Source organism: Uloborus diversus, chromosome 1 (genome assembly GCF_026930045.1).
Source record: "Uloborus diversus isolate 005 chromosome 1, Udiv.v.3.1, whole genome shotgun sequence".
NCBI lineage: Eukaryota > Metazoa > Arthropoda > Arachnida > Araneae > Uloboridae > Uloborus > Uloborus diversus.
In genome coordinates this window covers 77,219,434-77,245,208 of record NC_072731.1, presented here as the reverse complement: position 1 = coordinate 77,245,208, position 25,775 = coordinate 77,219,434, and the positions used below count along the sequence as shown (strand labels likewise).

Here is a 25,775-nt window from a genome sequence, read left to right as displayed (position 1 = left end):
ATGACGTCAAGACAGCGTGATTTTAAATTTTGTTTCGTTATGGTTAACTGTCGTTTATAAGTATTTAAAAATAGTTCTTTATTTTTCTTGAAGCCCAATCTATGTAGTTGAAGAATTAAAAAAACATAAATGCCGCTGTGAACCGTTGCTTTTTCCTTTGATTTTTTAACCTAGAAAAACATATTTTTGCCCATTAAGGTCATGGTTAGCCTTATCAGCCCAGTGTCCTCACTAGGACACCGGGTGATGGGGTGGAGGATATGATCCTGTCTTGCCTACGCTAAACATATGTCTACGAACTGTGCTGAGTGATCAAAAATCATAAAATGCCAATTTATCAGTCTCTTAAATGTGACAATTGTACTTTCACCTTTCCGCTGAAGGAAATTTGATTTTTTTACAAGTTTATTGAACGTGTCAAATGTGTTTTAATATGCTATCCTATTGGCAACAGAGAATGGTTTCTTTTCGGAGGTTTTTTTTTTCAGAGTTGGAGACCAATGTTCCTAATTTAGCCAATTTGCCTTTCTTTTTTAGAACAGTGTAGGAAAACGTAATTGAAAATTATATTTTTTCCATGGAAATATGTTATCTAATGAATGTGCAAAAGTTGGAGTAGTCAATCATAAATGAGGTCACGAACTTAGGATGGCCTTGTTTGGTGCACTAAGCATATTTTTTGTACTTCTCATATGCAACTTAGGGGTAAAGTAAAATATCAGACCTGAACAATAGCGGTCCACTAATACAGTGGTTTTTTTTCTGTTAAAAAAGAAAAAAAGTAAATCAACACGAAAATAGGTCTCAAACATTTTCTACCTTGATTCTTTGCCCACAATTTTCAGAAAATATTTTATTTGACTAACGAGAAAAAAATTATATTGATTATTTTTTGAAACTTGAATCAATTTTTGTCTACCTTACTTTCAATTGAACATATTTTGTTAAACTATATACAGTTTGTTACTAAACCACGTGTTAAGTCTCATTAAAATAGTACAACTATTTGAACACTAGTACTTGTAAACTACTTAAATGAAAAAATAGTTGGTTAACATAAAAAAAAGCAGTACCTTACCTTTACACAATATCTGGCCAACATTCTCTCTGCTAAAAATTAAAAAAAAGCTGGTTGTTGATAGATTTTGTTTTGAATGCTCCGCCTTTCAAAGCTTCGGTTCAGTGTTGTTTGTTTAAAATGGCTACATCAGCCACTACTATCCGGTTTTATAAGTTTTACATATAATTTAATGCTGCCATCTATAAAATAAAGTACGAAACTTTTAAAAAAATCAGAAATACATTTTGAAAAAGGAGAAAACTCAACACGTGCTATTAACTATATTGAACAAGTAAAAGTTCGAATTAAAAATATATTTTTTTGAAATTTTAAAAGTGTCATGGGTATGAAGCAGATTCTAAAACTACATCACTTGGAGCACAATTACAGATGTGTTTGAAAGTCTTGTTTTCGTGCATTAGCTTAGTTGAAACTTGACACTTTATGTTAAAATTATCATTTTTGTGAGACCGTTTAATTAACACTCCGTCGGGCGCAACTGATCTATTAGGCACAGCTCGAATTCTTTAGTTAGCCGCGCCACCTCAATAGCTTCAATCAATGTATATTCATTTTCTCAAATAAACTTATGTTACATTCGAAAATCATGGAAAACTTTTATTTCTATTCTTTGGTGTTTGTAGTTGACAATTTTTTCGTAAGAAAATGTGAACATGCGTAGAAGATCAGTAGATCAAAGTGTGCTTCCCAGGCTCAATGCGCCCGATCATGTTCTACAACATATTGCGCCCGACGGAGTGTTAAGCAAGATGATTAGATCCCAAAAATTTCTGGCCTGAGTCTAAAACTATATCACTTTGAATGTAATTACAGATGTTTTTCTAAGTTACTAACTCACCAATCATAGAGTAATTGAAAAAAAAAAAAAAAAAATGAAATTATAGCTCAAATTTTCAACTTTGAGGCCATATAACTAAAAAAGTTTATTAGTTGCCATGGGTTTCTAACCTGGACCTTAAAATAGACCACTTGGACTATAACTACAGCTGTGTCCCAAAGTTGTTGATGCGTCGCGATCAGAGTTATTGACGTCTAAACTTGGCTATTTTTAAAAAATCATCGACTTTGAGACCGTTTAACTACTAAAGCAAAGAGTAACCCATGATATTTCATGTTTTTCTTAGTACTATACTGTGGTGAGTAGTTAGGTATATACTTATTTCCGAGGGTTACTCACGGCTTTAGCAGATATCCGGGCCCAAACAAGGCAAAAAAAGTAAAAAAAATAGCATTTTCAATTGACCTTTGCCCTCAAAGCCATGAATGAGCGACCAAAATATTTCGGCTAGCATGTACCTAGTATCAAGTAGTATCCACAAAAAAAAATTGGCTTGGTACACTCATTGGTTTTGAAGCAAAGGAATCATATATTAAGCTCTTTTTTCTCACGTCCTTAAACTTTGACCTCCACTGAATTGCCAACAAGTCAAATTTGAGAAGAAAGAAGCTACAGTTTGTCTTATCACAATACTAGCAACATATTCTGAAAGTTTCAGGAAAATCGAAGGTGTCAACTATCAGGCTCCCATTCACTTTGTCCAGCTTAAAAAAAAATGACTCTTAACTTTCATCAAAAGTTCTTGCAATATAAGTGAACTTACACCCTGTTCCAAAAATTTAGGCACAAACAGAAAATACAATTCGCAATAAAAATATTAATAGTAGGATATTAAATTTCATAAGTGTATACTAATAATAAACAGTACAAAAAGCTAAAGATAAGGTTAATTTATTATTAAAACATTATGCAGGGATGCTCACCTGGGGTGGGATGTCGTGGCGCAGATTGCATCATTGAACTATTTAAGAAAGTTTGTTTTTAGGGGTATTTTTCTCTTTTTTTTGGGGGGGGGGGAGGTCTTTTGCAATGTTTAGAGGGGCTGCACCCTTGATCTTAGGGAGGAACACCCCTGCATCATATGTTGAATTTATTTAGAAAAACAGAAAATAGGGTATCCCACAATTTTGACTTTTTTATCATTAGACAAGTGGTGCACCAAGAAAATGGGGGATCAGAAGTGAGGGGTGTTAGGAGGCAGCACCTCTGAAACTGATTTTTTTTTGGTAAAATTTGGCTATATTTTTAGATGTTAGCGTTCCTTTACTGATTAAAATATCTCTATAGGTATGGAACATGGCCTCATAAATCAGGACTAATGGAAACCGTAAACATCCCTCTTCCAATTCAAAATTGCATTCTTATGAATTAGCATAAGAAAAGTCCATTTACTTGGAAATTTGTTACAATAAAATGAGCTTTCTTGACTATTAGCGAGTATAAGAGGACCATCTTTTTCCAACACGGGTTTTGCTGGATAGACCGAACTGTATTTCAGCAAGAAAAAGTGCCTACTGATGCATTTAACTCAACAAATCTGTAGTTCAATATGAATAATGTCAATGTCAACTTAAATCCAATGTTAAAACAAACAGCAAGGGAGAGCCGCTCGCCCCTCCCTTGAGGAACCATGCACCGATAATTTCTCCGAATGGAGGTCCAAAAACGAAAGTGTAGGCCATCTTTGATTATGACTTTAGGAAAGAAATGTGGTTCATATCTCCTTCCTGCCCAGAAACATTTTGGAGGAAAAATTTCAAAAGGGCGATTTTAAATGGTCGTTGGTGATATCTGGAGAAAATCAACATAATTATAGCACAAATATACAGATTGTATATTTGTGCTATAATTAAATTGGTTTTCTCCAGTTATTTCTCAGCACAGGATTACATCTCGATCTTTGCTGATGCTTGGAGGAGGAGGAGTTTGGAGGCTTTCTGCCAGGCATTTTTCAAAATTTAAGTCTTGAATATCTTGGGTAGTGTTAGGGGAAGAAATGGGTTCAGTGACTTTCGTCTGGTAATTTTTTGAGTCTGAAGTTGCAAAAGACGCAATTTTAGATGACCTTCGATGATTTTAGGAGGAGAGGAATCCGAAACATTTCCCCAGGATTATTAAGAAATTGAATTTATAAAACACAATTTTAGAGTAGATGTAGGGCAGGTACTTTGGAGAAGTAATGGTAAAAAAAAAAAAAAAAAAAAAACGCTCGCTTCTTGATAAATTTCTTTGACAACATCAGGCACCAATATTATATGAAAAACTCATAAATTAAAAAAAGGTGTTAATGACACACCCTAGTTTCTAGTTTTCTGAAATTCAACACATCGTGTTTTTAAAAGAAATCACCCAAACTTGTGTTTAACGTACTGATTATCATTATACATATATGTGACATAAATCCCGCCATTCGTATTTTTACTGTGAATTGTATTTTACTCTTGTGTCCAGTGGCGCCAGAGCCATTGCTTTTAACATTAATGCAAATACTAATTTAGTAGTTTATGCATATGAAAAGGCTGTTTCAATCAAAAAAAAATCCCTTCAGAAGGTATTTTTTATCAAAAACTCCCCTTCAGAAAGTATCTTTGATCATAAAACCCTTTTCAGAAGGTATTTTTGATCAAAAAAAACCCTCTAGAAGGTGTTTTTGAATGCACTAGTGCTTGTATCTATATTTTTGGGACAGTTGTTTTTGTACCTGCAAAAATATTTGCTTATCAGTAATTAAAACAATCTTCTAAATGTGGTCTGAATTTTACAAACAGTAAACTAATTTTAACTAAAAGTTAACAGGAGTAAGTGTACCATTTATATATTTTTTCCTTCCTGATTTCATAATGTTTCTTAAAGTTTTCCACTGAGTTTTTCAAAGAAGAAAAAAAGTGAATGAAAAACTGCTTTCAATCACTTACTTCAAACAGATGCAAAATCTTTTAATTTATTTTCCTAGTTTCAGAAAAGTTTTATTCATTATGCTATAAATATACGAGTTAAACTAAACTTTCAATCAAAATTTGTACCAAATTAACTGTGTTTTGTTGCTGCGTATTATAAGCAAAACTAGTACCTATTTCACTAAGTATGATACTCTTTTTTATTACTCCAAAGTTCGTTAATTTTTTAGATTTTACTCAGTATATGGTCAGTATTTGTCAGTATTTTATAAATTTTGGTCAGTAAAGTCAGTATTTTTCACCCTCGAAACAGTTTTACCCCCTGGTCATTCACCCAGATGTACCTGTATAAAGTCACTTATTTTAATGTGAATATTCTTGACACATGTTTCAAATTACAAAATTTGAACTGAACATTCACAATTTTTTCTTTCCCCCTCTCTTGAAGACATTAACAGAAAGTTACTTTTGCCTGGACGTATGATTTTGTTCCATATTCATAAAACATTACATAACTGTAATATGAATACCATTTACATTTTCTATGGGTATTTTCTGTTTATTAGTTTTCGAAAATGTAAAGGTTTAAATTATCAACTTTTTTCCATTATCAGAAATTTAAATTGATTTTATTTATTAAGAGAGAAAAATTCTCAAATTTTCTTTGTTTTGAACTTAATTTTTTTAAAAAGTATGTTTTATACATTTCTATTTTTAGTTTTTTTTTTTTTTTTTTGCCTTCAGTATATATTCTTTGAACAATTTAGAGAGAAAAAAACAGCCCGATAAGAAACATAGATATTACATTTTCTGACTCATGCAATCTCAACCAGTTGATTTTAGAAAATAAAATAAATAAATAAACAAACAAATTGAAATCATAAAAAAAGTTGTTGTTGTTTTTACTACAATAAAATATATTCATTGTTTATTGAGCTTGAAATATTTATTACAAAATCGTAAATATTAATACCTATAATTTTTTTTTCTCATGAAGCCCACAAGCTCCTAACCAGGCTCAGCAATATGCTCCTCAAGGTTGGACAAATGCTTATCAGCCATGGCAAGGACAAGCTACTCCTGCTGCTGATCCAAGTAAGTTATTAAAAAATGTTTGTCAAGTAGATTTATCTCTGCGACCCGCTGGTCTACGGATAAACTATAAAACAAATTTCTTTCACCTCTGGCAAAATAATTCTGTCGTACTTGACTACATTCTGAAAGCCAAGTCACAGGACATATTAAGAACAGAAACATGCAAATATAGCTTACAGTGTACTGAGGTCTAAATGAGAAAACCAAACATCTTTTTTTCTATATCAATTTCATTTTTCACGTGTACAAATTCGGTAAAAATGTTTCAGCTGAGCTCGTGCAGAAGTTGACGAACATTGAAAGTAGTGTGGAAGTCTGCAAGATGTAAATGGGCAATTCAACTAGTAATTGACTGACATATGAAAACCATCAGCATTTCTTCACATTCCATGCAAAATTTACCTTATCAAAAAAAAATCTTTCCTCTGGTTGGTTTCTTTTTTAGCTTACTTTATGGTTTCTTTTTTAGCTTATAATTGACTTGTCAAAATATTTTTGGACATTTAAAACATGGTAAGTGACTGATGTGTAGAAGTACTTAGATGTCAGTCAGTTATCGTGTTCTTAACTATTTTTGAAAAATCAACCAAAAGATATTTTCAAAATTCAGTTCCTCCGTTAAATTCAGTTTATAAAGAAATATTAAACAAAAGCAAAAGTTTTTTAAACTGAGGTGTGTTTTGTGTTGAATGAGGAAGTGTTTATCGTTTTACCATCTCAGACAAATACCTGTGGAATCGCTGAGAGGTATGTGGTGGAAAAGTGGTTTAATCTTTCGAATTTGTTAGAAAACAAACCACCAACTGAAACAAAACAAAAAAAAATGAGGAAAAATTTAGGACGATCGTATTTTAAGTGTTTCCACAAAACTCAGAACGTCACAATGTTTGGTACCTACATGGAACTCAAGGAGAAAAAGTTTGACTTACCCCACAGTTGTAAATGAATAACAAAACTTCACACAGATTTGGCACTCACACATCTTTTATTTCCGACCATCATTTACATGAAGGTCTCGTGGGAGCTCCCGCGAATTCAACCACAGATTTTCACCTTACATGAAATGAATTTAAAAAAGAATACAATGTAGATTATTGCAAGACAGTCTATTGCAGGGATTTAAGATGTCCTAAGGGATGGGTCAGCTTCACATTTGAAAAAAAATGACGTAAGTCGATGTTGCAGGAACGAAAAACGGAGTCAAACCAAAAAGAAAACGGAGGAAGGATGCTTTACATTATACTTTAGCGGAACGAATAAAGTGATGCATCACTGGAGCTGGGGACTATCACTGGCGATGAAAAAGGGAACCACATCTCCCCACGAAAATGGCGATGCAAGCGTCAGAAATTAACTTCAGATTCGGGTGCGCATACCACTCATGTTTCGCACGGTATATCCAGATGCAGATGCCACCATCATTAACTCGGAACGAAGAGAAAAACAAGGGGTGGACTTAAAAACTTCGAGATGTACATTCAATCATCATTGTCGGAACAAAAAACGTGGACGTCGCCATTTTTTTAATTTTTAATCTTGATTCTTGACTATCATATTGAGCAGAATTTACTAACTAATAGCTCATTTTAGGTATGTGACAGGGCTAATCAGCACCTGTATTGATAATTAAATCATCACACCATTCGTTTAACGGATGGATCAAGATTCGTACTCCCCATCATCGTTAATTCGTGAGACGACCTTTCACAGGTCTAGCGTCCAAGCTCCTCAGAAAGCAGCATCACATGGTCACCGCTAGCACTCGACTTGACACGAAATTTTCCGAAAACATCCCAACTAAAAACCCACGCGGTCGCGCGAAAAGCAGATATTCATACGCGGCGTCACTTAGCGCAGCGAATGGGAACGCGGGAAAATGACATCACCAAACTAGGCCACGCCTACGGCCAATGAGCGAAAAAGGCGGGAGACAACACATCACGGGAGGAAGAAGGGAAAACATGGCCGCTGAAACTCGGAAACGACGCCATTAAATAAAAAATCAGAGCACATGAAATAAAAACGCGAATCTAAGAAAATATATGTGATTACTATATTTCAAGGTAAATTTTTAATGTATAGGATTCTGCACCCTTATTTGCATATCCTTGTGTTTTGGAATCCGTGATCCAATGGATCCCTATAGGAGCAATTTCATATTGCTAATTTAAAATTATCAACAGATTTTGGCCATTTCAATTCTCTATCTTGGGTCTGTTTGTTCTTTTTGGATCCTAAAATGATTATGTTACCAAATCCCACAACAACTAAAGCTTTCATAAAATTTGAAAGAAAAATTAAAAAATGGACTCTTTACAGAATATTAGTAATTATTTTTTTAAAAATCTCTAACTATGAATAAATTAAGTGAAAAAAGTAATTTTAGTACAACTAGTCAAAAAAAAAAAAAAAAATCTATTATAAAGCTACCATGGAATCCTAACTCTATAGTCAGGGTTCGTATAGGTCATGGAAATCCTGGAAAGTCATGGGGGGAAAAAAGCCAATTTCAAACATGGAAAAGTGAAATTTTCTTTCAAAAGTCATAGAAATTTATTTCAGGTCATGGAAAAATGTCCTGGGCAAAGAGAAAGTAAAAAAAGCTGAAAGAGCTTTAGAAATCTTGAGTGATTTAACAGTATTGCACATAAAAACTATTTAAATTGGAAAAAATTGAAAAATCCCCAAAACGAATCTGAATTTTGAAATCTCATTGTATCTTCTTCTGTAGCAGCCGCTCATCTTTTTTTGCAATATGTATTTAGTGCTTGGACATTACTCATTTTGAATATACTATTATTTTCAACACTTTTTATATTGTATATTCTGTAGTAGCGAACTTGCACGTTCTTTATTTCTCCCATTTAAAAAATGCAATTCCATTACATCAGAGTTTGTTTCCAACACTCGTAAAAACTTTATTATTAAATTTATAAAAGTTTATTTTAATTTCTTGAAGGTTTTAGAAAATGAAGATCTGTAGTCATGCAATAGAATCCAAAAATAGAGGAATTCTAATGTTTTAAAAGAGTAGTGCCCAACATACGGTCAGCAAAACTAATCCAAGCGACCCACTGCTACTTTCAACGTCAGGAATTGAACACTGTTCTAGAATTTCTGAATTTATAATCCTTTAAAAATGTGCAAATAAGTAAACAAGTACATTTCAAAGATTTATTCACTACTGAAAGTTTTTTTTTTATATCTGGTGTAGAAACATGAATTTACAAAAAAAATGTGGCCTTAATTTTATGACTCGACTGATGAATCGGCGCCAACGGTTCAACAATTTTGCCATCGGTATCGGCGGCTGATGCTAACGTGCAGGAAACATCAGCCCATCGGCCTTAAAAAACATTGAAAAGCCAATGGAATTGGCCGATGTTTTTGAAAAAAAAAAAGGACCTTTGGTGTTTTACTTTTTAACACGAAGGAGGTTAAAGGAGTTATTGTTTTTGCATAAAATTGTTTCTTTAAACTTCAGTTTAAATTTCTGTTTTTGTCACCGCTGAAAGAGTTTTTAATATTGCATTCAGGTACCAAACAAGTTAATTACACATCGGCCCATCGGCCTTAAAAAACATCGAAGCGCCGATGGAATTGGCCGATGTTTTTGAAAAAAAAAAAGGACCTTTGTTGTGTTACTTTTCAATACAAAGTAAATTGAGTTACCGTTTTCATATAAAATCGTTTACTTAAATTATAGCATGAATTTCTATTTTAGTCACCCCTGAAAGAGTTTTTAATACTGCATTCAGGTAACGAACAAGTTAATTGTTGCATTGTTTCTTGCAGCTGGATGTACGTATGTACCTCTCCTAAGTCATAACTCAAAAATGGTAAGCTGTAGAATGCTAAATTTTCGCATGTGGGGTGTGTGTGCGTTCCAGTTGTGCACTTCCCTTTTTGTTTTCGATCGGGTGTTCTAAAAAGCCTATTTACTTATTTTTTGTGGTTATTAATTACTTATTTCAATGCAAAACTAATATAGCGTCTCAGACTGACGATCATTTGGTTATATATTGCCGAATTGGAGACCATGGAAACAAATATGAGATGGCGAAACCGGTTTTGTTTCATTTTGTTAGATTCCCGTTGAACCAATGGTAATTTTTAATTTTTCGATATTTGTAATATGAAGCACAATAATGCAGTCTTTTCTGTATCGCTTCTGCAGAGCTACAAGTTTTAGGCCCGTCAAAATACATTTTGGGGCCCTATTTCTTTATCACAGAAGTTGTAAAATATTTATCATAACCATTTTTGTAACTCCTACGGTGCCCCTATGGTTATGGGACCTATCGTGCAATTGCAAGATTTACTATATTTTAAATCCGCCACTGCATGTCAAAACAAACTTGGGTGCAAGTTTTAAAGGTTTTTTTTGCTCAATGTTTATGATTATTTTGAACTCTATTTTTTACGACTTTTTTATATTTTTGAGAGCACTTGCGTGCCCCTCCTCCCACTCCCTCATTTTCCGAAATTAAACTCTAGTTGTACTTCTGAGATGTTTAAAACGAACACCATTCATAAAATTAGATTTTTTTTCAAGCTTTACCTATTGTTTAGGAAGAATTTAGAGCATTAATGTAAGAAATTGATTAAAGACGTTTTGAATGGTGACATAATTCGGAAATCAAAGGGACTTTGAATGTTTTCTTTAGAAGTACTGAAGTAGATTCATAAACTCTTCCGAGGCGTTGGTGGTAGCGGTCCTGTACTAAAAAAATGAGGCCGAAGTTTAATGTTGTGAGTTACTCAGGCATCGCAGCGTTCCTATATTCCTATATTTTCCTATATTTCTGAAAAAGGTTCCTATTTTCCTATAATTCCTATATTTTCCTATATTTTCAGTTTCCGCTTCCTTTTTTTTTTACTTTTCCCCCGACTTTTTGCTACTGCATTTCCGCGAGCGACGCGCAGACGCCATTTTATCTAAGCAGGGCTCCCAAATGGTCCGCTTTTCCCGCCAAAGTTCGTTTTTTATGGTAAAGTCCGCTTTAGACCGCTTTTTAACATTTCAGTCTGATTAGTCCGCTTTTACATAGTTTTTACTTAAATATCACATTTTAAAAGTTTTTTCATTTCGTTAAAAGTTACTGTACACCCAAACACGCCGCCGCAGCGCGTGTTAAACCAAGTTCGTACGCCCATTAAAAAAACCTTGAAAGGTTATTGGAAAAAAAAGGTCTTTTTTTTTTCAAGTGCTTGAAAACCTTGAAAATGTATGAAAAGTTTCTTTATTGCTTGAATTCTTTCAAAAATCATTGGATTGTGTTTCAATAGTGCAATTTTCTGAACATATATATATTCGGTTTGATTTATCGCGAAAAATTGCTTTTGTGTTTAAGGTTTCAATCCCTTTGCATCTTGTTAATGTTTTGATGTTTTTACAATCCAAAGTGCTTTTGACATGACCTTAGCTTAGCTTATTTTTCGTTTAATTTCAATAATTAACGAAGGAATTATTTTGGAAACTATGGCAACATTGAACTTACTCGGATTTCGCGGAAAAATGCTTCTCGCGTTTGAAATTTCAATCCTTTTGCATCTTGTAAATATTTTGATGCGTTCCACAATTGGAAGTTATTTTAACATATGCTACCTTAGTTTAGTTTATTTTTCGTTTAATTTTGGTAATTAAAGAAGGGAAAAATTTGGAAACCATGACAACATTGAACTTATTTGTACTTCGCGGAAAATTGCATCTCGCGTTTGAAATTTCAATCCTTTTGCATCTTGTGAACATTTTGATGTTTTTGACAATTGGAAGCTATTTTGACATATGCTGATATAGATTAGCTTATTTTTCATTTAATTTCAATAATTAACGGAGGAATTATTTTGGAAGCCATGGCAACATTGTACTTACTCGGATTTCGCGGAAAAAATGCTTCTCGCGTTTGAAATTTCAATCCTTTTGCATCTTGTAAATATTTTAATGTGTTCCACAATTGGAAGTTATTTTGACATATGCTACGTTAGTTTAGCGAATTTTTCGTTTAATTTCAATAATTAACGAAGGAATTATTTTAGAAACCACGGTAACATTGAGCTTATTCGGACTTCGCGGAAAATTGCTTCTCGCGTTTGAAATTTCAATCCTTTTGCATCTTGTAAATATTTTGATGTGTTCCACAATTGGAAGTTATTTTAACATATGCTACCTTAGTTTAGTTTATTTTTCGTTTAATTTTGGTAATTAAAGAAGGAAAAAATTTGGAAATCATGACAACATTAAGCTTATTTGGACTTCACGGAAAATTGCATCTCGCGTTTGAAATTTCAATCCTTTTGCATCTTATAAATATTTTGATGTGTTCCACAATTGGAAGTTATTTTGACATATGCTACTTTAGATTAGCTTATTTTTCATTTAATTTCAATAATTAACGAAGGAATTATTTTGGAAACCACGGTAACATTGAACTTACTCGGACTTCGTGGAAAATTGCTTTTTGTGTTTGAAATTTCAATCTTTTTGAATCATGTAAAGGTTGAAATATTTTTCCCAATCGAATGTTATTTTCCCATATGCCACCTCAGATTAGCATGTTTTATATTTAATTTAGTAGAAAATAAATGTTTTATGGGAAACATGCCAACATTGAACTTGGTTCGTGAAAATATGCTTCTGTGAGCTTTCAATAGTTTTGCATCTTATAAATATTTTTATATTTATGACAATTAGAAGTTATTTTGACATGATACGTTTTAATTTTTATTTAAATAACTAAAAAATTAATAATTTTTGTGTTTAATTCGAGTTTATTTAGTTTTTCAAACTTAATTTTGATTATTCTTTGCTTATTTTCGTTTATTACTGTTTTTTTGTGTGGGAGGGGGATATTAAATTTAAATAATTGAGTACATAGCATTTTAAAGTAGTATTTGTATATGAAACAAAGTTGAAGTATGTATTTTCATCAAGTTGAATTTGTGTATATCATTTCATTGTCATGATGCCTGCTGTTGTTCTCATGTGCCAGCTAGGCTGGCAATTTGGGATGCGCTGCTTCATTTTTCCAACCGCACTGTCATTTGGTGTGAAGTCCGACTTCCACAGTACACACATGTCATAAGGACCAGTTTATAGGGTAGGCAATTATTCACAGCATAACATTAGATTCACACAAAGAAAGGACAAAGGAAAGTACGTCCATGCCCGAGCCGGGATTCGAACCCGGACCTTCCTGTCGCAGTCAGACTTCTCTGACCACTAGACAAGGCAGGCGGCATGATGCCTGCTAAGGGGGGATTTGTTCCCCCACATAAAAGTTCAAAGCACTCATGGCCCTGCAATCATGGAGTAATTTTTTAATGTAAGCTTTATGATTCTTGAAAATATACTTTGAATATGAAAATTGCAAAACTAAGCCTCATGTGATCTGCTTCCCTTTGTGATTGAGCATTTCAGACATTTTTAGGAAAACTTTGAATACAGTAGATCTGTTTGGTGTGTGATAGATTCATATCGGTTGTGAAGGGTATAATGCTATTAAGAAGCATTACAAGACAGAAAAACACAAAAATAATTTTAAACTAAGGAAAGATGAAGCACAGCTTCATCTATCCTTCTGTGGGACTACCAGCAACCCCCCCCCCCCTGCCATCCAAATGTTTGTGTAAATAATATTATTATTCATTGGATAAAAAGAACAGTTGTGCAGAAGATAAAGGAATTGTATCATTAAAAATCTCAGTATTATGGTTAATTAACAAATTATCTTCATGGATTTAGCAGCAGGCAGCTAATTTGCCTTTTGGTGTTTCCTTGAAATTAAATGAATGGTCCTCCCAAGGTCATCTTTTTAATCCTAACTGGTCCTCTTTAGTCCTCTTTTTAATTGAAAATGGTCTCCTTCCTTTTCTAAAGCTAAAATGTGTTGAGTGCCCTGTACCGTGTTTCTTCCTGAGTGGAGCAGCGTTTGACTTTAGCTCGTCTCTGCAGCTCAATTCTGAGCCCATGAAGCTCCTGCGCAAGTCCTCAAAACTTCACTTTCGAACTCGGCGTCGATGAACTTGGGCGATCATGATGGGCGCATGGGCTGTGTAGGTTTTGATGATGTCATTCTAGGAAGGGCTCTCCGGCCACTTACCGTTTCAGGTCTCCACACGCACGATTTTTTTTCTTTTTTCGGAACTTTGCGTTTGGCTACTTTTGCAATTATTTCTACTTGCGGGATAGCTCATCTCAACTTCGATTGTTTTGGTTTTAATTGTGTGGAATGTAGGTGCTGCAGTTCGCGTATCAACTAAACGTTCATTTTAATAATAATGCCTCCGAAGAGGCCGCACAGCCAAGTTTTTAAAAAAGAATACGCAAAGCTGTTCTCGATTTTAAAAGAATTGAGGAAGTCGGAAAGACATGCACACTTTGGGGTCGTTCCAGACACAAATTGGGTCCGCTTTGCGGCCCCTTCACAAATTTACGCATCGTAAAAGCGGCCCCATTCACAAAATTCCACATTCAAAAGCAGCTCATTCACAAAATAAATATACAAACAACATAATAGGGTAAATCTGGAGCTATCATTTTTTTTCCAACCGGAAAGCTACCGGACCAGCAGCTACGTGTGAAACATAGTTGCCATATTTGGTCATTCACGGGATGGAATCAGACAAGATGCTTAAGTGCTTAAAATTCTAAGAACAAAGCAGAATTGTATTTTTAGACTTATTTATGCGTATGTATTGCACTTATGTCAGGTAGTGTTATTACATGTTTTTAATCAAATAGTAGTGCAGTCGAACCTGTTTATCTCGAACCTGCCTATCTCGAAAACCTCTCTGTGTCGAAGTTTTTCATTTTCCCTGCACATAAAGTATTAATTCAATGTTTTCCTCCATGTTTGTCTTGAATGAAATTTTCTGAAAACCTGCATAACTCGAATTTCGACTTAAGTGTCTTTCTTGAATTCCATCCACAACAATCTTTATTGACTGGAATTTGGAGACAGAAAGCACTTTTCTTAATATTAGCAGTCACATAATCCTCCAGAATTAAAACTTTATGTACAAAAAGCAAGTTTTCCAGCAATTAAATCCATTCTGAAACTGAGAGGAAGGGGACATTGTTGATTAGTAAAATTGCTCCCAAAGTTTTACTTTCGAGTCATTGCTCCAATTACTTTTTTTAGAACTTTTTTCAAAACTTCTGTATCTCGAAACCTCCATATCTCGAATTTTTCTTATGTGCCGTAAAATTCGAGATAGACAGGTTCGACTGTATTGCATTTTGAAAAAAAAATGTCCTACTGGCCTGCCTTGTTATAAAAATTCCTGTATGTCCTCTTTTTTTTATTTTCAAAATGTTCCTATATTATTTCGAAAAATTCCTATATTTGCAAAAAATTCCTATATTTTCCATCGAATTCCTATATTTTTTTCAGAAAATTCCTATATTTTCTATCCAATTCCTATATTTTTTTCAGAAAATTCCTATATTTTCTATCCAATTCCTATATTTTTTTCAGAAAATTCCTATATTTTCCTATATTTTTGTTGGCAAATGTCACTTCTATCCCTGGAGTTACTCCAAAATCAGAGGGTGACCCCTTAACCCACCCTCGTCATTTCAAGCATTTCTTAAATATTTAGCGATTATTTATTTTGGTCAAGAATTGTCATTTTGTGTATTTCTTATACTTGTTTCCCCTATATTTCATAATGCGCTATCATTTTTGCATCATTAATAGCGATCAATTTTTTTTTCTGTTGTGAGTAACTGTTTTTAGGTATTTATATAAAATCAATGAATAAGTTATTTTCATTTTCATCATATTTTTAATAATATGTTATAGAAAAGTTTCATGGAGTTTCTATTATGCAATTTTTTAAATTTCAGAAAATTATTGTTAAATTGAAAAATTCAATTTGAACTTGTTTGTAGTGCTTCATAAAAGATTAAACAATCAAATTGTTCAATATTACGTGTGCAAACATCAGATTAAGTAGTACCATATTTTCGTGCAGATAAGCCGCGGCTTATACGTGTTTAAAAGTTGAATATTAACTCCTGCGGCTTATTCGCCAGGGCGGCTTATACGATGTAAAAGTAATTCAGGGTGGCGACAGATCAAGGAGATCAGGGAAATAAATATCAGGGAATTTTGAAAAAATAACAAAAAATCAGGGAAAACTGATTTTATTAAGAAAAAAAAATTTTTGCTTTACAAAATTAAGTAGTCTAATTCTCTATGCATTTTCTGCCAATTATCTGTTCAAAAAAAAAAAGTGAAATTAATGAGGTGCGATTATACACTGCCGCATATTTGTGCATCTTTTTTCCTCAACCTCAAAGTATTGCATCAAACTTATTATCCACAGGATGAACTTCCTAAGATTGCTTCTGTGTCTGTAAAGTTGTTTATTTTACCTTGCTTGAAATTTCCTTTTACGCTTTCAATGCTACGTAAAATAAACAACCATACAGGCAAAGAGGAAGCCTTCATTAATGCCTTAGCTCCTTCGCCTTTATTCCATTGTCTCGAAGTAATTAGCGTACTGTAATCACGATTTCAAGAAGAAATCTTTGGTTTTTGAATTAATACTATAAAAGCTTAAAAGTTATTACTTAGCGTTTTTAATTTAATTGCTAAAATTGCTTTTTTTAAATTGCTTTTTTTTCCTTGCATTTCAAAGTCGTTTGTTACAAAAGCAATCTAAGATTTTTTTCGTTACATACTGAAATCATTTGAAATAGAGTTAACTTGTTTACTTAAGTAAATATCTTTATTTTTTTATTGTTAAAATGCTGTGTTCATTCATTAAAACCTACGTTCTTGATTAGAGAAAAGCTCCCTATGAATGAATGTCAAATGGTTTCATCTGTTTTGCATAAATATGTCAATTAGTTATATAAGGATAACTACATTACATCTATTCTTTCACTATTACTTGTTATTCTTGCAACAATTATTATACTGTTTGAAAACTTAGTTCAAAATAATTTCAATTACTTTTTAGTTCTATCATAAGTACACATATGTTTTTAAGAGTAATTTTAATAGCTTCTTAAAAATTCTTATGCTAAATGGTTTCTGGAAGTTAAGTATTTTTTAAAAAAATTTCTATATTCTTTCCACGTAGAAAAATTTAATATACTGTTTTGTAGGGTTTTTTTCCCAAAAAAATTGACTTTATGTTTTTTTTAAAACTATTTTATTAAAAAAGTAGCATCTTTCTAAAAAAAAAACTTTAGTTCAACAATGTTTCACAACTTAAAACGTTTAAAATACTGCATTTTATACAAACATACAATGGGTTTCAAGTAGAGCAAAGAAAGAGAACCATTATCATTGGTAACGTAAATCTTGGAAATTTGGTGAACTTAATCAGGGAAGTCGGGGAACCTTTTTTCACAGTTCCTGTCGCCACCCTGTAATTCCGATTTTTAAAATCCCTGTCTGCTTTATAAATTGACTAAAATAAACTTTAATAATTAATTCGTGCAATTCTTTTTTTCACGTCTAAACATGCACTGACAAGATCGATTGGTTTTCTAACCGATTCAACTATACGCTGCTCTGTTGTCGTTGTCACATACGACGATTCACTTCACTTCACACGTATTCTTTAAACCATACTGATAAAGGTAGGACTTTTCAACAAATGTATATTTCAGGCAAGGTATTTCTTTTTTTTTTTCTCATGAAAATACTGAAAAATTAACTCATGGAAAATTTTCTCTCTGACGACACGTTAGAATGATTCAACTTGCCAGCTAAACTTAACCGGTAGCTCTATTCGAACGCATCCATTTTTTTCACAACGTTACATTGCACTCAATAAGTGGCAACACTAAATAGAATTCGCTCATTCTCACGTGTTTTTCTTTTCTCAGACTCATCAGTTACTCATGTTTCTTGCTTGAGATTTGTTATGTTACTCCGCATTATTTTCTATCTAGTTTTGCCTTTTCATTAAAATTCTGTATTAGTGATGCCTCGCCAAAAAAGTTATACTGCCGCATTCAAGCTTTCTGCAATTCAAAGCGCGGAAGTAAAAGGAAATCGGGCTGCAGTTGCAGATTTTGAGGTGGTCAAAAGCTGCATTAGAAGGTGGAGAAGTAATAAAGCTTCACTGGAAGAAATTCCCAAAAATAAACGAGCAAAGAGGAGTGGAACTGTGGGTTGGCCAAAGTTAGAGGAAAACTTAGAAAGATGGATAGTTGAGCAAAAAGAAAGGGGACTGTCTGTGTCAACGGTGACGATACGTTTACAAGCACAGTTAATAGCCCGGCAGATGGATATAGAAAACTTTAAAGGTGGCCCCAACTGATGCTACCGTTTCATGCGTTGGAAGAAGTCGTCTGTTCGTGCTAGAACAACTGTGGGTCAGCAATTGCCCAATGACTGGCTGCAGAAAAAAACTTTGTTTCTGGAGTACGTCCAGAAAGTTATTGCTGAAAAAAAACTCAGCAACGGACAGATGTTGAATATGGACGAGGTACCGCTCACATTTGACATTCCGCCCACAAGAACTGTGAGCAAAGTTGGGAAAAAACAATTCCCATCATCACTACAGGACACGAAAAGAGCTCCTTTACTTGTGTGCTGTCGTGTGCTGCAAATGGCGAAAAATTGAAGCCACTTCTCATCTTCAAGAGGGAAACGATTCCAAAGGGAAATTTCCCCAAGGATATCGTAATTAAAGCAAATCCAAAGGGATGAATGTGCAAAACCATCATGTTGGAATGGCTGGAGGAGGTTTTTCGTCGGAGGAAGGGCTCCTTTTTTCAGCCACAGAATTTGTTGCTGTTGGACTCGAAGTCCCATCTCTTGAACTCTGTTAAGTCCAAGTGTAAAAAAATGTCGACCGACCTGGCAGTCATCCCAAAAGGTTTGACAAAACTCCTCCAGCCATTAGACCTCACAGTGAACAAATCGTTCAAAGGTCAAATGCGGTCTAAATGGGAGGAATGGATGCGGAATGGACTGCATTCTTTCACAGAATCCGGCCACATGAGGAGGGCTACGTACGAAGATGTAGTGAATTGGGTGTCACAGTCTTGGAACTCTGTGAAAAAATCAACGATTCTTGCTGGTTTTAAAGAAGCCGAAATAATTCAAGGGGACTCAAACTGTACCGCGATCTTTTCCGATGCGTCAGATATTGACTGTGACAACAGTGAGAACTTGGATGAACTTGATTTAAATTTATTTTGATCCGATGATAATGAATCTGATTTTGAAAGTTTCAGTGAATAATTTTTTTCTTGTTTCAATTGTTGAGAGTTTGTAAATAAATTGATTCACCTTTTTGTTCCTAAAAAATTGTGTTATTAAGCCTAATGTGATACAAATTAAAAACTTAAAAATTGTAGATATTTTACAAAAAATAGATAACAAAACAAAAAAGGTAAGTCTTTATTTTCTGTTTATTTATATATATATATATTAGGGTGGTCCTTATATTTATATGGGGAAAATATTTTTTCGGAACTCAACAAGTGACGCCCCCTAGTTTTGTGGCACTATAATAAAAAGTAACCTGTGCAAAATTTGAGCTCGATCAGTCAATAATAACACGTGCCCCTAGGACGTTGAACTTTAACGCTTTTGTCAATTTTCCGACAAATCTTCGAGTTTTTACTTCAGACCCCGTACATCGTTTCTCCTAAATTTAAAAAATATTTTTACGGTGAGGTAGCACAAAAATTAATTTTCTTATTTACTTCATATTGTCTAAACATTTTACATATTGAATAAGAATGAAGTAATGCTTTAAAAACTTTACCTTAATCGGACGCTTTTCTCAAAATATCTCAATCCGTATTTTTTTCAATCATATTTTTTTTTCCTTGAACTATCTGTAAAATAAATTGGATTTGTGACTCCTATTTGGCAAACTGACTGGGAAACTCTTCGATTAATTGTGTTCCTCTTTCAGTTGTATCATTCACAGCTTTCAGCATTTTAACCATATCTCTTCCATTTAAATAGCTTCCTTTATTTTGCCATGAATCAGGATCAAATAGGAAAACATCTTTTGGTGTTTGTAACTTATCTAATAGTTTTATTAACTTGTAATTGATTCTATGAAAAGGAAGATCTTTTCTAAGGAAGTATTCCAAATCATCTACTGTTATCTGAAATTTTTTATACAGTCATCTGGCACGTCTTACATTTTTTAGAGTAGTCTTTTCCTATCTTCGTAGTTAATTCTTTCATCCAATACGGACAAAGCTACTAGTTCATCCCGAAATACCATAACCGATTTATAAATTTTCCAAACACTGCTTCTGCTGCATGTTTGTCATCATTTTGTACGCTGCTAATTTTTTTGACACATTATATTAAGGAGCCTAGATTGGGTTTTGCGAAAAACCATATCTTCATACAGCATTTAACTGTAAAACAGCATTTACTGGCCTTCTCTTCATGTAAGGTCAATTTAAAATGTTTCCTAAATATATAAATTTTCAAACAATAAATTCCTTTTGCCACCCATCTGGTTCAAGGATAAGCTCCAGGTTGCCGAAAACATATCCCTGTAAGAGGAACTTCATCAGAAAATATTACAAGTTATGAGAATTCTCTGTAATCTTTCTCACTTCCGATTTTTACGAACAATAATATGTCATCAAATTTGTCTTTTAGAATTTAAGTGGTATATGACTGAGTGATGGAGATGTTTCCACAAAATTTTGAAGCCCTTAAATAATAGAATATTGGATCTAGAACTACGAAAGGCAAGAATTTCTTTAAAGACATACTCTGCAGAACGATTTCAAGTGCATGATGATGACAATCCAAATGTAAGGTATCACCATTCAGTTTTTGCTCTAATACGGCCGGTATTGCAAGCCGTTGTATCAAACACTACAGCTTGAACAGCTAGCAATAAAGAGCGATCATCTTATATATCATATACAACTGAAGAAATGTCTCAGGGATGTACAATTGATCACAAAGTCATTTGGATTTAAATTTACTGCATCTACATAGGCTGTTAATAAATGAACAGCATCTTTGTCTCTAATGTGACATTTGTCTAACAGTGATGAAAGGCTAGCAGATATGACTAGTTGTCAAGCTTTTTTGCTTTGTGGTAGACCAGATATAGAAAAAAGGTCGAACAGGTTAGGATAGAAACCCATTTCGATTTCTAAATCTTGTGAATTGCTAAAAGAATTTCATAAAAATAAAGGACTATGTACTGAAAGAGAAGAAAATTAATTTAAAGTATAGTTTTTTACATTATTCCGATCTGGAATTTTTTTAAACTTATATTTTAGGTATGGAAAATACAGTATATTTTTATGTTAGAGCAATCGAGGATTTTTCAAAATTTATATTTTAAGAATTAAAAGTTGCATGAACATTTAAATATATTTATAACTAAAGAACAGCGAATTAAAATATAATTACCATTACTTATATTTATAGCATTAAAAGAAAGCGACCCTATTTGCTACATCTATTACATACACAGAAAATTTTGTAAATCAACACCCCCAAAGCCTTAAAGATGCAATTTGTTGTTGTCAAAGATCATTCATTAAAGGCCTGGGCCATACATTAATGGCCTTTAGAATCTAATGTGTCCATCTTAATGGAAAGAAATGTTGCTCTGCCACTTGGTTTGAAACGAGCGCAGAATAGCGGTATGCCTGACCCAAGACCATTGGTGTACATGTACCCTCTGTAACATGTAAAACTTTATAGAGTGAAAGTGAGAGAATGATTGGTTTGGAAGTAGCAACATCTATTGAGATTTAAAATTGCTTTAAATACGAAACGTAAGAATATTTCTACATAGAAATGAGAAAATCCGCAATTTTTGCTTCAAAACTCAAAAGAGAGGGCCCTAGGGGCACGAGTTAATATTTATGGATTGTCTTAAAATTTTGCAATTATCATTTATTTGTATAATGGAACAAATTCAGGGGGCGTCGTGTAAAATATCTACAACTTCGAAAATAAGGACCACCCTAATATATATATGAATATATACATCTTTTGAGACAATATGAATTATAATATTAAGATTATGTTGAACCTGAATGCTCACACGTTGATTATATAGCAAAGCTGAAATGCGACTTGTACTCCGATGCGACTGATCTGATATAAACAAAATCCCCCCCCCCCCCCCCCCCCCCCCCCCCCCCCCCCCCCCCCCCCGAATTTTGGCTCGTGCGGCTTATACGCTGATGCGGCTTATCTGCGCAAAAATACGGTATATGTATTCAGTTATTAACTTGGTCTAAATATTGAGTTTGTTTATTGTAGCTGCGTTTTAAGAACCTCACTATTTTCATGGCTATTTCTTTTTCTGCAAAATTTGTCACTGTTATAGCTTTTATGAAAAATGCAAATTTTTCTATTCATTTTAATAAGTATAAAAATATTCCTATCATGATTAATTATTGTAATTTATCTGTTACCTTTTTTTGTTTAATTTGATGACTAAAAAATGTCTACCTGCAATCTTTCCGCTTGAATTGTGTAATTTGTTGACAGTTTCATAGTTTTATTCTTAATTTGTTTTTCGAATGATTAAACAACAAAATTTAATGTTTTTTAACTATGTTTAATGTACCTAAATCCATACATTATTACGATATTATTGAAATCTTAGTTATATGTTCAATTAAAAAACTAAACAATTGGTTATTAAACAGTCTCTTTGTTTTTTGAGCAATCACGATAGCTTATTGTTCTTATTTGACCGTCCTGGCATTTGGTTCCTTTTCCAGCTTGAACCAGGGGCCTCTAAAGCACCACCACTTACCGTCCTCTGCAGGCGTCGCAGCTTCTCCTGGTCAGAGGCGTGCATGTCCTACACGCACGCACGCATGCTCAGACACACACGCGACTTCACACACATACGCTCACACATGCCTATGTGCATACACACAAGTCTGCGCACACACACAAGCCTGCACTCACGCTCACACACACGCAACTTCACACACATACACTCACATATGCCTTCATGCATACACACAGGTCTACGCACACACAAGCCTACACACTTACACACACAACTATGCACACGTAACCGCCCAGAAGGAGAAGCAGGCTTGGGGGGGGGGGGGCAGGAGCGGTTTCTAGAAACAATAACTCCAATGAGTAGGATCCTGTCGCAGTTCGTGATTGCGAAAAACATAATTTGAATTCAAAATTTCAGAATTTAAATTAATTTTCTTTTTCTTGCTTTTTTTTTTTCTTTTTTTTTGGCTGTTGTTCTTTTCTTCCATCATACAGCAGTCAAAAAAGAAGAAGCATAAATAACTACACCCTATTCAGATTGTACAGGGTGGCGACAGATCAGGGAGATCAGGGAAAAATCAGGGAGCTTTATTAATCAGGGAAAAGTCAGGGAAATATCAGGGAATTTTGAAAAAATAACAAAAAATCAGGGAAAATTGATTTTATCAAGAAAAAAATTTTTTTTTTTGCTTTACAAAATTAAGTTCTCTAATTCCCTATGCATTTTCCACCAATTATCTGTTCAAAAAAAAAAAAAAAAAAGTAAAATTAATGAGGTGCAATTATACACTGCCGCATATTTGCGCATCTTTTTTCCTCAACGTCAAAATATTGAATCTTACTTATTAACCACAGGATGAACTTCCTAAGATTGCTTCTGTGTCTGTTAGGTTGTTTATTTTACCTAGCTGGAAATTTCCTTTGACGCTTTCAATGCTACGTAAAATAAACAACCCTACAGGCAAAGAGGAAGCCTTCATTAATGCCTTAGTTCCTTTGCCTTTATTCCATTGTCTCGAAGTAATTAGCATACTGTAATCGCAATTTCAAGAAGAAATCTTTGGTTTTCGAATTAATACTACAAAAGCTTAAAAGTTATTGCTTCGTGTTTTTAATTTAATTGATAAAATTAAATTGCTAAAATTAAACTTTCAATTAAAAAAACTTTTTTTTTTGCCGTTATACTATTTGCAGTCACCACAGATCATAAAGGTTTTCTTTTCTTCAGTCTTAAATGATACTTTTATTTTATAACCTAGTTGTATTCTTCTTTTATATGTTTTGAAATTACCTAATTGCTTTTTTTCTTTTTTTTTCTATCATTTCAAAGTTGTTTGTTACAAAAGCAATCTAAGATTTTTTTTGCTACATACTGAAATCATTTGAAATAGAGTTAACTTGTGTACTTAAGTAAATATCTTTATTTTTTTTTATTGTTCAAATGCTGTATTCATTCATTAAAACCTATGTTCTTGATTAGAGAAAAGCTCCCTATGAATGGATGTCAAATGGTTTCATCTTTTTTGCATAAATATGTCAGTTAGTTATATAAGAATAACTACATTACTTCTATTCTTAAAATTCTTATGCTAAGTGGTTTCTGGAAGTAAAGTTTTTTTTTATTTTTATTTTCTATATTCTTTCCATATAGAAAAATTTAATATACTATTTTGTAGGTTTTTCCCCCAAAAAAATTTGACTTAATATGTTTTTTTTTTAAAGAATTTTATTAAAAAAGTAGCATCTTTTAAAAATATATCTTTAATTCAACAACTTAAAACGTTTAAAATACTGCATTTTCTACAAACATACAATGGATTTCAAGTAGAGTAAAGAAAGAAAACCATTATCATTGGTAACGTAAATCAGGGAAATTTGGTGAACTTAATCAGGGAAAAGTCAGGGAACTTTTTTTCACAGTTCCTGTCGCCACCCTGTTGTACATAGTACGATCCAAAAGTTCGGAGAACAAGATGTATAAAACCTTACCCAGAATAGTTCACATTACCAAAGTACATCCACCTTCAAAAGGTCACCTAGAGGGATTAGAGGTATTATGTACTTCTGCCAGTGTTCATATAACTTTTGGAAACACTCCTGGAAGCCATTTTTCGCTACCTTCTGTGATACAGCTTTTATCTTCTCCTGACGGAAGAAAGCGACGTCCATGCAAATGTTTTTTTTTTTTGCTGGGAACAGGTAAAAGTCACGAAGAAACGTTAGGCTATTTGTCATATCAGAGTATTGACCAATCGAACCGTGCATCCTCAACATAAATGTCGACTTCTTCCCCATGATGAAGTTAAAGCAGCAGCTCAAGAGGCCTTACAGGAGGTTGTGATGAATGTCTTGGAGTCCTTCTAAAAGTTATACGAACATTGGCAGAAGTGCATAGTCGTTCAAGGTGACTATTTTGTAGATAGATGTACTTCGGTAATGTGAACTATTCAGGGTAAGGTTTTATACAGCTTATCCTCGAACTTTTAGATCGTCCTACATACGTATGAGTTTTCAACTTACTATTTCATAACGTTTTTGAGTGACGCTAGTTTACGCGCATGAAGACATCACAAGAGAATTTGCAATAATTAACTAAGGAGCCATTCAAAATGTATATTTCAGTCATCTATAAGTTCTTAGGTACATGTGCATGCACAGATGTGCTGTAAAAACTTGTGAAGTTTAAATTGGGTGATCGTAAAATAGAAATTTAGGTCCAAATCTGTTTTTTTTTTTGTGGTTACAATTCTTTATTCGTAGAAAGGAAGTAAAGTGAAAGGAATTGATGATCCTTTAAATCTGACAATCTTATCAATTTATTTCTGTTAATTTTTTTTTTTTGCCATCGGCCATCAGCAATCTGCTATTTGGAGGAAAACAATTGGCCATCTTAGAACAATTTGCCAAAAAATGCCATCGGTTGAGCCCTACTTAATTTGAAGAATCAAAAGACTGTCAAGTTGTGTGGATGATTAAATGCGCTGTCAATACCAAGCCAACTTTTGAAGCAAATTTGTTGAAAGTTAGTAATGACTCATTCAATCTTTGTCGAATTCATTACCATTCTGCCTGTTAAATATGTATATATATCCTTATATATTATTTCTGTAGCCTGTTTTTGGTTTCTACGCGAGATTTTC

The 25,775-nt window shown here is 33.5% G+C and overlaps 1 protein-coding gene across 4 annotated transcripts in view; it reads left to right on the top strand.

Annotated features, from left to right (window-relative positions):
* LOC129230504 (far upstream element-binding protein 1-like) overlaps positions 1-25,775 on the top strand; it is a 159,559-nt gene that overhangs the window by 91,366 nt on the left and 42,418 nt on the right. For all 4 annotated transcript variants that reach the window (XM_054864909.1, XM_054864930.1, XM_054864922.1 and 1 more), the window contains exon 15: positions 5,814-5,911. In XM_054864909.1, coding sequence (XP_054720884.1) covers positions 5,814-5,911 — 98 coding nt within the window. The remainder of the gene's footprint in view (positions 1-5,813; positions 5,912-25,775) is intronic.